Below are 13,710 nucleotides of genomic sequence, written 5' to 3' on the forward strand. Positions count from 1 at the left end.
GGGGCGGTCGCCCAGACCCGAGTCATTTACTCAAGAAAGATAAGACCCAAAGAGGATCAGCGAGAAAAATAAAGCCGTCCAAAGGCAGGGAGATGGGGTAAAATCAAAGCACAAGCAAATCATTTTAAAAGTAGGGAAACAGTGCAACACATAATTCTTTGAAGTGCAGAATAATCTGAGAGTCCTCATGGGGCCTGAGTATAGGTGCAAAATCCTCGACTGCCGACTGGAACTACTAACTAGGACCAGCTATGCATTAACACAGTGGTGTACTGTTATCAGTGATGACTGTGACCTTTATTTGAGTCAGGTGAAATGAGTTAAATGATAATAAATCCATTAGTAAAATGTCTCACATCAGTAAGTGGAATGAGGAAGAAAAAGGTAATCGCAGTACATGGTAAAATTTTAACTCATTTCTGTTTGAAAACAAACCAGAACTGTCAGGAAGACTTGGGGCAGCGGATCTTTGGTGCTTTCAAGTGGCCGCCAGTGTTCTGTGTGGTGGAGAGCGGCAGTGCCACCCTCCTCAGATATGGGACTGATCAAGTTCATCTGCCTTGCTGTGAGGGTCTTTTTAAAAATTTAATATTCCATCAAGTTTTTACTTTCTTCCTTTATGTGATTTTTAGGAAAGTACGAAGAAAACACAAATGCCCCGTAATTCCACTCACTGGATAAACCCCTGTTAGACTCATAAAATAAGATTACACGCAGAAGGCTAAAAGAACTGCAGAGAAAAGCAGAAAGTGCACAGTCCCCCACTCCTGGCCCCCAGTCCCTCTCTGCACAGGTGACAGTTTCTTGTCTGTTCTCCAGAGTAACTGTGTGCAGCGTGTAGATTGTTTTATTGAAAAAGTAACCCAGTCACCTAACCAAAAAAAAAAATTTTTTTACACGAATGGATATGCAAAGTAAAGTTATTCCCACCTGGGACCTCAGTTGCACTCTTCGAAAGCAGCATTTGACTGTTGTGCACGCACATTTCTAGAAGTTTCTACGCGTGTCTTAGCGCTGGCCGCGCTGGCTGGAGCTCCAGCTGCAGCCCCCGTCTTTGCTGCAGCAATTCCAGCCCCTTTCCCACAGAGCTAGAGCCAGTTAGAGGTGGGAAGGGTTGTAGGTAGACAGGTGTGTTGGGCCGTCCCCCCAGCTGGGCAGGGGGCAACCACACCTGAGACCTGAGTGCTGTTCAGTGAGCCCTGGCAGGTCAGGGAGGGGTGCCCGGGGTGGGCGCTGAGGTCAGTGGCACATCTTGTGTTACATACATTTTTATATCTGAAGAGTGTATTTAATGTTTAGTTTCATGATTTCTTTCATGACTTCTGAATACTTTAAATACAATAGGGGTGTTAACAGTTGGGTTTTACCGTATTTATTTTCCATAATCCTAAACCATCAGTGGTCATTTTACTTTCATATTATGATCACTGGCACATACAAGCAGATGCTTGTGCTTACCTGTTCTTTCCATACCTTTTTATTTACTTCCATATCCATCTTGGTGATCTTTTCCTATCAGGCAAATATTGCCCTAATTTTCCTCTCAAAACCTTGATAGGATTCCATCCTGTGGATTCCTACAACCAGACCCTTTAATTTATATCTTCAGGGGTTTTTGGTGTGCAGTCTTTTATCATTCCAAGTGATGATGCTGTAGGAAATGCCCTTATTATTATCCGTACTTTACATTTTCCCCCCAAATTCTGGACCTGATCAGGTCTTATTCAAATGGGAGGCTGCAGAACTAACGGGAGTCCCCGTCACCTGGCAGCAGAGACCCGCGTGCCGTGCCTGGTGGGTTTCCACGTATAGCACTAGTAGCCGAGGACACTTCACGCACCATGAGATGCTAAGGCCGCCCCCCACCCCCGGCGCCCTTTGCCCACAGACCCTGCAGCTCTGCCTTCCTGTCCAGCACTGCTCACCTGGTGGGTCTCCTGGCCTAAGACCCTCCACCACTGATTCAAACCCTAAACCAGGGTCTTCCCTTCTTCAGCGCCTGAGTTAGGGAGGTTTTAGCATATTTCGCTCCTTTCCGCCAAGTGTTGACTTTGTTACATTAACCTGAAGGGAGACGGAAAGTCTGTGTTTGGACCTTTAAGTATCTAATCTTAATTAACACTTACATCACCAAGATCAACAGCGTACTTCAGGAGACTTGGAGCCGCCTACCAGATGAGTCCGTTGGGTCACAGCGGTTAGATTTGCACGGCTACCCGCAGCTCCTGTTGTTGGGAGCGCTGACCGTGCAGGCTGGGCGGCCGCCTGCCGAGGCGGGCTGTCTGGAAGTGGCCTCCGAGGACTCACGGCCCGCCTCACCGCGGGTGGAGGGGGTCGTCTCGGAGACGAGCCCCCGCGCCCTGTCCCTCTTTGCTCTCACCCAGACCTGTGTCTGCCGGGGCGAGGGGGCGGGGTGCGTGCGCCGCTGGGGTCCGTGGCAGGGCTGGGGCGGGCGTTGTGGGGGGCGGGGGCCCCCGAAGACCCGCTCCGCTCCGTCCCGCCCCGCAGGCATGAAGACCAAGCACGCGCTGCGCCACCACATGAAGCTGCACAAGGGCATCAAGGAGTACGAGTGCAGGGAGTGCCACCGCAAGTTCGCGCAGAAGGTCAACATGCTCAAACACTACAAGCGGCACACGGGTGAGTCAGCCCCCGGCCGCGGCGCTCTCGCGGAGGCGGACCAGGCCAGCGGTGCAGGCGCAGCTCGCGGAAGAGCCGCCGCTGCCCCTCGCGGTCTTCAGCTCCCAGCAGGCCCCAGGCTTCCTGACCAAGCTCTCGGAGGTGGGTTGCTTAGGTGGCCGGTTTCTCAGAAGCTCCTGGTCCCCGCAAGCGCCCTCCATCCTTGTGCGCCCTCATGGAGCTCGGGTTACCGCCCAGCTAGCTGTCCTCAACGCCTTCCCATCCACTCAGCCGTCGCCCTGCAGGAGCGTGTGAGGGAGAAACCGTCAGACGAGGGCCCGGGCCGTGTGTACACGCCGGTCATCCTGTCGTCTGGACAGGAGACTGGGCCACATCTTAAGTGTCCATCAGTAGGGCAGTGGCTAAATTATGGTGTGTTCACCATGAGGGACAGTGCGCCCCTGCAAGTGATGGAATCGTATGTTAAGTTACGCAGACATTCATAGTCCAGTGGGAGAGAAACCAGCCTCTACCACAAATGAGTTCATTGTCTTATAAAACATTTGTGTATGGAAGAACGTGTGTGTAAAAGAGGATTAAGATCGACAGCGGAGTGAGAAACGGTTATCCCTGGGTGATGGAGTTGTGTCTCAAGTTTCTGGTAGGAGCCTCTGGTTGGTTCCGTGTTCTCCCTAAAACGCACCCGAGTCCTGCCACTGCCTGGCCCAGCTCACCTGTGCGCCCACCTCTCTCACTGCCCCCAGGGCTGTCCAGGCCACCACGCAGGTCTGCTTTGGGTCCCCCTGGAGTGCCAGCCCCCAGGGCACTGGGCTTTCACAAAAGCATGCTGCCCTTCTCTTCTTGGGGAAGCTCATCCGTTTCACCTCCCCTTTTCTGGGAAGCGTTCACCCCCTGGGACTGGGTCCTGCACCACCTCTCGGGTCTCACAACACTGCACCTGCCGGGCTGTAGTGGCCTCTGGCCTCCAAAAGCCACAGTGAGCCTACGTGGGGTTCGCCGAATATAGGGCCAAGATAAGCCCAAGATGAGTGGACCCTGAAAATCACTTAGCTAGTTTTCCATTTGGGGGGAAACCTTTATTTAGAAGGCATTCTAAGGATCCACTTTCTTGTCAGTTTGGGGAGAGAAACAGTACGATGCCTCGGTGCTTCCTTGCCAGCTTGCAGGCAGGCAAGGGGGTCACCCCAGACCGAGTGACTGATCTGAACACTCAGGACTGGAATGAAGTGGGTGGAAGCCTTAAACGTGTCATAAACGTGGCCCTGCCTTCCCTGGTCACGAGCTGTGCAGAGTAAGCTCATTGAATCGGATTCTCCTGAGACTCTGTGGCAGTCCGAGGGCCTCGGGCTGAAACTGTCCTTGTCACCCCTTCTGCGGAAGGAGCTCGCCTGGGTGCCAGCCATAGGGTAGCTTTCAAGCCACGGTGTGCCGGTCGCGTGTGGGAATGAACACTTACTGTCTGCTCTCTCCTGGTAATTTACCTCCCGTGCAGCTTCTGTAAATACAGAAATGTGTCGAGGACGAGACAGCTTCTGTGTGTAGTTAAAACACTCGTGAAACGTGAAATTAAGTGTGCCTTTTTCTGCAGGGATTAAAGATTTCATGTGCGAACTGTGCGGAAAAACTTTCAGTGAGAGAAACACGATGGAGACGCACAAGCTCATCCACACGGGTAAGCGGGGCACCTGGGGACCGGCCGGCCGCCCGCCGCGGTCTCCGCTGAGGCCATTGGAGCGTGCGCGGTGGGGATGGCATGGCTGTGATGCTGTTGGTAGGCTTTTTCAGATGTTTTGGTGCTGTTCTGCCTTAACGATGGCCCCTTGCCCCCAAAACCTCAGCCCATCAAAATTTTCGGACACTGTCCGAAACTTGAATTTTCGGACATTGGAGTAGTGACTGGGCTCCAGGAGGGGAGGAGGCCGTGCTGCCTGTCCCGCGGCCTGACCACCGGGTGGGTGACCCGGCCGGCGACCCTGGCCGCACGTGCAGAGGCTGAGCCCGCTCACGACCCGTGCTTTCTCTTGTGCCCCGTGCGTGTGGGAAGTGGGCAAGCAGTGGACATGCTCCGTGTGCGACAAGAAGTATGTCACCGAGTACATGCTGCAGAAACACGTGCAGCTCACCCACGACAAGGTAGAGGCCCAGAGCTGCCAGCTGTGCGGGACCAAGGTGTCCACCAGGGCTTCCATGAGCAGACACATGCGGCGCAAGCACCCCGAGGTGAGCCTGGGCGGGCGACCCTCTGCCTGCCTCCCCCCGCCTCCCCGCGCAGGCCCGGCCCCTCTGCCCTCTGCCCGGTGGCGGCTCCTGCCCAGAGACCCCGCCGCGCTGGCTCACCATCCCTGCCCCCCCGCGCAGGCCCGTGGTTCCTCCAGGCGGGGCCTGGGTCTGGCAACTCCCCTCCACCTGCGCACCGACGGCGCTGAACGAGTGAGGGAACAGAAGAGCCTGGAACGTGTTTTTTGCTGAGGTTATAAATTACATCCTCGCTGGTAGCGAGATGGGAGTACGACCCTGACCCCTCCCCCTTTCCTCCCTTTGGGCAACTAAAAAAGATTCAGGACGGGAGCCTCCGTGTGGTGTTAGGGGCTGATTAGAAGGTGGCCCTGGGGACCGAGGGGGAGAAGCTATATTGAGGCAGATAGACCCTGGCTCACCCGTGGGCTGGTTCTAAAGGCAGGCCCAGCGCACTGAAGAATTTAATGCCTTTTAAAAAGAAGTAAACTGAAAAACAAAGCTAGGAGAAAGCACGGGGAAATAGCTATATCCCTGAAAGGTGGAAACTTTCTGAGCGCAAAAGCGGTGAGAGGAGTCTCGAACAAACGATTTGACTAAGCGGCATCACATTTAGAACTTCTGTAGGTCAAAGGGAAAACAGAAAAAATGTGGTAAGATATTACCACCGTTAACAGATAGAAACTGTTAACATTAAAGGTAATGTGCATTCCACGAGAACACAAAGAACCCAGTGTGTCCACGGAGATTCATGAAAGGAAACACCTGTGGTTAAGACACAGGAGAAAACCTTTAACAGTAGAGGTGCCGTCCTTCCTCCGTTAAATTAGAGGAGGTTCTTAGATTCAAAATGCCTGTGCAGCGGGCGTGAGCCGGGCGCCCGGCCATGGCGTGTCCTCCTGGGGGGTAGCGTGACCATCCCTCCATTTATAAATGACTACTTGGACCCTTCAACGTCCAGCAAGAGGAATGTGATTAAGTTAGTGGTAGTTTAGTGATGTGCCCGAATGTAACGTGTTTGCAGAGAACCCTGAGTGAAAGGGTGAGTGTTTGCTGTAAGAAAGCCGTACACACCGTGCGTGTACCGCGTGTGTATACAGTGTCATTCACGTTGTGTGTGTTTATGGGATACTCACGTATGTAATATAAATGGGGTGGGCGAAACGAGAAAGAACGAAAACATTACACAGTGGTCTTCTCCTGGTGTCGAAGTTTTGGTTATTTCTTCTCTTGTTCTCCATTTTCAATAATTTTCTCTAGTGAACATGGGTAACTTTCGCAATTATAAAAGCACCCTCTGCCTCATTTGGATGGTAAGTGCGTCTTTTTCTGCGTTACCTTGACCCTGAGCTCTGGGGCCCCCGAGGAGCTGGGGGCTCCATCAGCTTCGCTGTCCTCATTCCGGGCCTTTTCCACCTAGTGGCCAGCTAGCGTTTCCACCTAGAAAAACAAAGTTGGGAGAGCAGGAGCCCGAAGTGTCAGCATCCACCCGCTGCCCAGTGTCGGCAGACAGCGCCCTCCAGGTCTTGGAGGACCCAGGGCCGGCGCTGCAGGCTCCCCCGGGGGCTCGTGACGTGTGGGAGTGCTTTCTTGGTGATGTGTGCGTGTTTGTAGCTGCACGTGCTAACAGCACGCACGGCAGTTTTTGCAGACGGGTTGTGTGATGCACGTTGCTGGGTGCGGGAGGCCTTGCGGGCGCGGAGCAGCTCGGCAGACGCTTCCGTCTGGTTGACGGTCACTTCCTAGCCCGCCCCTCTGTGCGGCCACCTCTTTGCACCTCCTCCTCTCACGCCCACCATGCCGGCGGCACAGCGCTCTGGAGGGGACGCCAGCAGACAGAGGGCTCTCCTGTCGGGGCTCTGTTCTCAGTCCCTTTTGTCTCTGAAGCCTTCAGCCTCTTCCCCCGTTGATCCTCTGATGTTTCTCTGTCACTTCCTTCTGTGTTGCTCAAACAGATACAGTTAAGTGCCTGCGGGGATGAGCGCTGGTGACCGGCCGGACAGGGTGCGCCCCGTCCTCCTGGACCGACCGTCTAGGGTGGAGACAGAGGGGAGGGGTAGGACACAGACAAGTCAGACAGAGAGGAATAGTTGGAGTGAGGCCAAGGGAGGGCTCTGCTGCCGTGTGGGTGCCACCCTGGGGCCCGGCTGTGCAGGGGTGCGGGGCAGGGGGCCACGCAGTGCTGGGCACAGGCTCGGGAGCAGGGGTCCCGTGGAGGCCGGCTAAGGTGTTAAGCGTATTGGAGACCTTTCAGAATTGATGCGATTTTATTACTTCAAGGTATGGTCTTTCCCTCTGCTTTGAGTGAATGTTACATTCAAAAAAATTCAAGCACACAAAGTACTTTGCGTGCGTGGTCTTCTCTCCGAATAAGAGCAAAGCCAGCAAATGCTTCTGTGGTTGTTCTTCGTGGCATGAGCTTCCAGACCGTGTGACTGGGGCGCTGATGATGTCGTCGTTGATGATGATGGAGGTGGTGGTGACAGTGACAGTGCTGGAGGTGATGGTGGTGGTGACAGTGGTGGAGGTGGTGGTGACAGTGACGGTGGTGACAGCGATGGAGGTGGTGATGGCGAGGGTGGGAGAGGACGGTGGCATCTGGCTGCTGTGACTCAGCTTTGCAGCATCACAGTCACACTTGGGTCCTCAGCGCCACGTCAGCATTTACGTTGAAACACACATGACCACGACCTCCTTGCTGGCCGTCCTTTCAGAGAAGGCCCAGCCCTGGTCTTGGAACCTAAGTCTGGAAATGTAGCTCCCCGTCATTCTGCTTAACTGAGCCACACCCGCTATGTATAGCCTATAATTTTGTTCTTAATTTTTTTGGACAAAGAACGTAAAGATGCTTGCAGAGCCATTTGGCTGAAGAGCCCGTGCAGATACTTTCCTGGTTTCCCTGCTCTCGTATAGTCTTTGCACAGCACTTCCCTTCGTCAGCAACTACCCATTTCCACACCTCCCTCCCAGGGATTCCGTTCTCTCTGCGCTCAGGGTCCGTCGCCCCACCTGTGATTTGTTCACTTAAGTGATCACAGTCACGGTACAGCCGGCATCAGCAGGTGTGTGGGTCAGGTTCAGGGAAGACCGGGTGGACCCCGGGCGTGTGTCGTGGCGTGAGGGTCTACGTGCTGGGGACCGGCCAGTGCGGCCCACAGGTGCACACTTCATCAGAAATGACCAACGAAACTACCCGGACTTCTCTACTTTTCATGTGGAAAATTCACGTGTGTACAGTGTAAATGTCTCATTCTCGATGGTTCCTTGTAGGACAGGTTTCCTGTATCTTATCCCGCTCCGCTCTCAGTTTGAAAGAACAAGACTGAGTGAGAATGCACTATGCATTATGCACTGTGCACGTTAGTGTTTTCACTCAACTAAAAGGGAAGGAATAGTCTCCACCCTCGAGCGGTGGACAGTGCGGTGACACACGGACAGGGGCGAGGTTACACCCCCGTGTGTGAGAGCACAGCAGAAAATTGAAGAGAGGGGGCCTGGGAGGAGGGAAGGAGAGCCCGGACGGGACCGTGGAATCCAGGTTTTCAAGTCCCGAGCAGGGCCCGTGAGGGCGTGGGAGTCTTCGAGGGTGGTGGCCTGTCAGCACGTGTCTGGGTCCCACCTGACCTGAGCCTGGGCCTTTGGGCGTGGGGTCCCGGGCTCACCGCCCTGTGGTCACTCCTAGGTCCTGGCCGTGAGGATCGACGACCTGGACCACCTCCCCGAGACCACCACCATCGACGCCTCCTCCATCGGTATCGTCCAGGTGAGCCCTGTGCACGCGGGGCCCGGGACGTCTCACCCGAGGGGCCCTGGCAGGTGTCCTGAGCAGCCTTTGGGAAGAAACCCCACGTTTCACGCTCGATTGCCTCTGTTTTATTGGTTCGTCGTCACCCCAGGAGCCTTTTAGTTTCTGTAAAAGTTTCTAGAATTTCAGTTTTCTGAATCCTGACATATCTCCTTTTAGAGAATAGATGGTTTCTTAAGTCACAGTTCCCCAGAGAAAACAGTCAATAGAGAGCGTGTGTACACGTGCGTACGTGTGTGTACAGAGAGAATTAGATTTATTTTAAGGACTTGGCACCCACGAGTGTGGAGCTGGCAAGTCCAGAACTTTCAGGACGGGCCGGAGGCTGGAGACCCAGGAGAGGAGTTGATGCTGTGCCCGAGGTCCATCTGGAGACAGAGTTCCCTCTGCCTCTGGGAGCTTCAGGCTTTTCTCTCGAGGCCTTTGCCCGATGGGACGAGGCCCACGCACGTTGCAGAGGGTGCTCTGCATGACTCAGTACCCACCGATTTCAGTGTTAATCACGTCTGAAAAATACCTTCACGGCAGCCTCTAGACTGGTGTTCAGCCACCCAGCCGGGTCCCCGAGCCCAGCCACGTTGACACTTAAACTTAACCATCACAGGTGGTTTCCAGAAAAGCTTATTAGCACAGTTAGATTATTAGAAGCAAAATAACTTTCAACGTATTAGGTGAACTTACTTTTAAAAGGAACTTTTAGTCAGTACCTTTATATAAAGAGCTTCTCTTATTTTTTTTTTTTTTTGCGGTCCGTGGGCCTCTCACTGCTGTGGCCCCTCCCGTCGCGGAGCACAGGCTCCGGACGCGCAGGCTCAGCGGCCACGGCTCACGGGCCCAGCCGCTCCGCGGCACGCGGGATCCTCCCGGACCGGGGCACGAACCCGCGTCCCCTGCGTCGGCAGGCGGACCCTCAACCACTGCGCCACCAGGGAAGCCCAGCTTCTCTTATTTTTTTTTTTTTTTGCGGTCCGTGGGCCTCTCACTGCTGTGGCCCCTCCCGTCGCGGAGCACAGGCTCCGGACGCGCAGGCTCAGCGGCCACGGCTCACGGGCCCAGCCGCTCCGCGGCACGCGGGATCCTCCCGGACCGGGGCACGAACCCGCGTCCCCTGCGTCGGCAGGCGGACCCTCAACCACTGCGCCACCAGGGAAGCCCAGCTTCTCTTATTTTTTTTTTTTTTTGCGGTCCGTGGGCCTCTCACTGCTGTGGCCCCTCCCGTCGCGGAGCACAGGCTCCGGACGCGCAGGCTCAGCGGCCACGGCTCACGGGCCCAGCCGCTCCGCGGCACGCGGGATCCTCCCGGACCGGGGCACGAACCCGCGTCCCCTGCGTCGGCAGGCGGACCCTCAACCACTGCGCCACCAGGGAAGCCCAGCTTCTCTTATTTTTTTTTTTTTTTGCGGTCCGTGGGCCTCTCACTGCTGTGGCCCCTCCCGTCGCGGAGCACAGGCTCCGGACGCGCAGGCTCAGCGGCCACGGCTCACGGGCCCAGCCGCTCCGCGGCACGCGGGATCCTCCCGGACCGGGGCACGAACCCGCGTCCCCTGCGTCGGCAGGCGGACCCTCAACCACTGCGCCACCAGGGAAGCCCAGCTTCTCTTATTTTTTTTTTTTTTTGCGGTCCGTGGGCCTCTCACTGCTGTGGCCCCTCCCGTCGCGGAGCACAGGCTCCGGACGCGCAGGCTCAGCGGCCACGGCTCACGGGCCCAGCCGCTCCGCGGCACGCGGGATCCTCCCGGACCGGGGCACGAACCCGCGTCCCCTGCGTCGGCAGGCGGACCCTCAACCACTGCGCCACCAGGGAAGCCCAGCTTCTCTTATTTTAAAGGAAACGTGTCATGCTCTCGGTTATTTTAAAATCACGTTTCTACCTCTGTGTTTTGCAATGGAGCTATGGGCGCGGTGCTCAGCGGCCGGGTTGTACTGCGCCGCCGTGCCCCACGCCTCGGCAGCCCCGGAGGGCCAGGACCACGCCCACCCCTGGCCAGGGCAACCCCTCCTCAGGGTCTGCCTGCCGCTGGGTGGGAGCAAGTCTCACGGATGGCACCAAGGACCAGGAGGGGTGGTGGGTGGCCAGGGAGGAGAGCCTTGCTGGCCACCATGGTTCAGCGGCCTCCGTGATGCTGGGCCAGCCCAGCTGTAGGTCGCAAAACAGGCCACACTTAGCAGCTCAAGAAGACGTGTGCAGGGCACCCGTCTGGGGTCGCCATTACCGCCGGGCCCCGTTTTCTGTCTCCAGAAAAGGTGACCGTACAGTTCTTGCGGTCAGCCTCATTTTGATCCAAGATCGTGTCTGCAGTGAATTTGTTTCAGCCAGGGGATGAGAGTCCTGATGTGAAAGCATTTTTCAGCCTCAGACTGAGCTCAACAGGGCTGAAACAGTGGCTCAAAAAAATCTGCTTTTAGAGATGTTTCTATTTCAGCACAAAGTGTGGCTTTTAAAAATATGACCGGTATCTAAAATCCATCACCTGAAAGAAAAGCAACTGAAACCAACAGGAACTTGCCCCCGTCCTCAGAAGTGCAAGTTAGCAGACAAGCCTGGTCAGCTGGGGTCCAGGAACAGGGCCGGGACGCGCTGGCCGCTTCGGGGACACGGCCCGTTGACCTGCCGTTGTCGCGCCTTCTCTTCCTGCAGCCTGAGCTGAGCCTGGGGCAGGAGGATCTGGCGGAAGGGAAGCACGTGAAAGCCGCCAGGAGGACTCACAAGAGGAAGCAGAAGCCAGAGGACGAGGCCGGGGCCACGGGGCCCGAGGAGGCCGCCTTCAGCGAGTTCTCGGAGAAGGAGGCCACGTTCTCGGCCGGCGTCGGGGACGAGACCAACTCTGCCGTGCAGAGCATCCAGCAGGTCGCCGCTCCTCGTGCGGAGCTGGGGGCCCCGGGCGTGGGGGGCTTGGCCTCTGGCCGTGGTCAGCACGTGCCCCGTTTCCCCGTGAGCATTTCCCAGCTTAGACCCAGAAGTCACCACCATCCTCCCGGGTTGGGAAACGGGGCTGCGTCTAGTTTGGGGAGGTGCTCAATGGCCTGAGCGTGCCGGCCAGTCAGGGAGGGCCCGACCCTGCACGCCAGGGCGTGCGGCCGGCCAGTCTGCTGCTTTTAACCAAAGCTTCCCCTGGGGGGAAGCTGGGGTTTCGAGGCCCCCAGCTCCTGGTCGGCGTGTGTCGGACGCCACACCCCTCCCTCCCTTGACTGGCCCTGGTCATCCTGGTTGCAGACGTTCCTGCGTTTCATCCCTGTCTGTGGGGAAGAGCATTACTTTCTTTTTCATTTATTAGCTCTGGCACTGCACATTGGTTCACTGCCCTTCTGACCTTTACAGTTGGGATTTCCATTTACCATCATCACCTCACAGAAGTTGAGAGACAGTGAAGAATGTGCTGTTTTTCTCATTACTTTCTTCTGGTTTTTTCCTATAGCTTCTGAAATCCTTTGATTTTCAGTTCCAGCTGATGGCTTCGATGATGGTGTCTGTATCTTGTTTCTCTCTTTCACTAGAATTCTTTTTCCAGGAAAAATGAGCTTGGTTTAATCTCTCAGCAGCAGGTGTTTTAACTCCTTCCTTTGGGCCAGGAGTGTGATGATTCCAGCGTCACGAGATGGCCTCCATGACAAAGTACAGCACAGGAAGCTGCTCGTGTTCTCGATTCTGCAGGAGCTAACGGTCCCGTGTTGTGCGTGACTCTTCCAGGTGGTGGTGACGCTGGGCGACCCCAATGTGACCACCCCGTCGAGCTCCGTCGGCCTGACCAACATCACCGTGACCCCCATCACCACCGCGGCCGGGACTCAGTTTACCAACCTCCAGCCGGTGGCTGTCGGGCACCTGACCACCCCGGAACGCCAGCTGCAGCTGGACAACTCCATCCTGACCGTGACCTTTGACACCGTCAGCGGCTCTGCCATGCTGCACAACCGCCAGAACGACCTCCAGATCCACCCCCAGCCGGAAGCCTCGAATCCGCAGTCGGTGGCCCACTTCATCAACCTGACCACTCTGGTCAACTCCATCACGCCCCTGGGGAGCCAGCTTGGCGAGCAGCCGCCGCTCACCTGGCGGGCGGTGCCCCAGACAGACGTGCTGCCGGCCCCGGCCCCCGCCCCACAGGCCGCCCAGCCGCCGGTGCCGGCCGAGCAGCAGCCGCAGATGTACAGCTACTGAGGCACCCTGAGGGGACCTGGGGGAGAGAACCACAGACGGGTGGTCTGGTTCTGTTTTTATTTGAGATTTGTTTGCTGGATACCAAACAAAAAAACAAAACACCGTACGTTGCAGTATCAGTAAGGTTGACTTAGCTTTTGCAGCATTGTCTCCAAATTCACCAACAACCATCACAGTCTGTCAGCTGAGCTCAGAAGTGACCCCGAGCAGGTCCCCCTGAGGCCCCATATGCTCTGCCCGGCAAGGCCAGGCCCCCAGGCTTCCCTCCCAGAACGCAGGTGGGCGCAGGGTTTGGGAAAAGGAAACCCAGAGAGGAGCAGCACGGTAAGACCCGTATGTCACTAGGGACGTAAGTGGCTTGTTTCGTTTTTCCCTTTAGGGCTCCGCTACTGTGTGAAAATGTAGCCGGTTTTCTCCTGTGGCTCCTGCACTTTTTTGCTAATGAGCAGATAGGAGTTCAAGTAACATTTACTCTCTTTGAAATTTGAGTTGAGTCGAATTCGTTCTGCACCTTTGGGCTGAAACCATGTGGGAAGATGCCCTGTGGGAGCAGACGCCCCTCCTCTGGCCTTCACGAGTTCCTCTCGGGCAAGGGGGTCACGTGAGGTCGCGGACCGAGGCATCCTAGTGATAGAATTCGTGAATCGATTTTCAGTATGGCTCTTTCCTTTTTTTTTTCTTTTTAAACTTTACCTCGAGCATACCTCGTGTGATCGAGACTGCAGGGGCCACGTTGTTCTCTATTTTCCTTTAACACACAGAAGTCGTTTGCACTGTGGGACTGTGGGTCCACGTCCAGCTCTACACGGCTGCCCCGATGCAGGGGCCGTGAGCCTCGCGCTGGCCCCTCTGGAGGCTCCTTGGGGTTGTG

At 56.0% G+C, this 13,710-nt stretch overlaps 1 protein-coding gene across 1 annotated transcript in view; it reads left to right on the forward strand.

Moving 5' to 3' along the window:
• PRDM15 (PR/SET domain 15) overlaps positions 1-12,839 on the forward strand; it is a 60,115-nt gene extending 47,276 nt beyond the window's left edge. The window contains 6 exon segments of the mRNA XM_007472130.1: positions 2,509-2,640; positions 4,229-4,312; positions 4,685-4,860; positions 8,558-8,638; positions 11,319-11,528; positions 12,369-12,839. Of these exon segments, the coding sequence (XP_007472192.1) occupies positions 2,509-2,640; positions 4,229-4,312; positions 4,685-4,860; positions 8,558-8,638; positions 11,319-11,528; positions 12,369-12,839 (1,154 nt within the window).
• The last annotated feature ends 871 nt before the right edge of the window (positions 12,840-13,710 follow it).

Source organism: Lipotes vexillifer, unplaced genomic scaffold (genome assembly GCF_000442215.2).
Source record: "Lipotes vexillifer unplaced genomic scaffold, Lipotes_vexillifer_v1.1 scaffold478, whole genome shotgun sequence".
Lineage (NCBI taxonomy): Eukaryota > Metazoa > Chordata > Mammalia > Artiodactyla > Lipotidae > Lipotes > Lipotes vexillifer.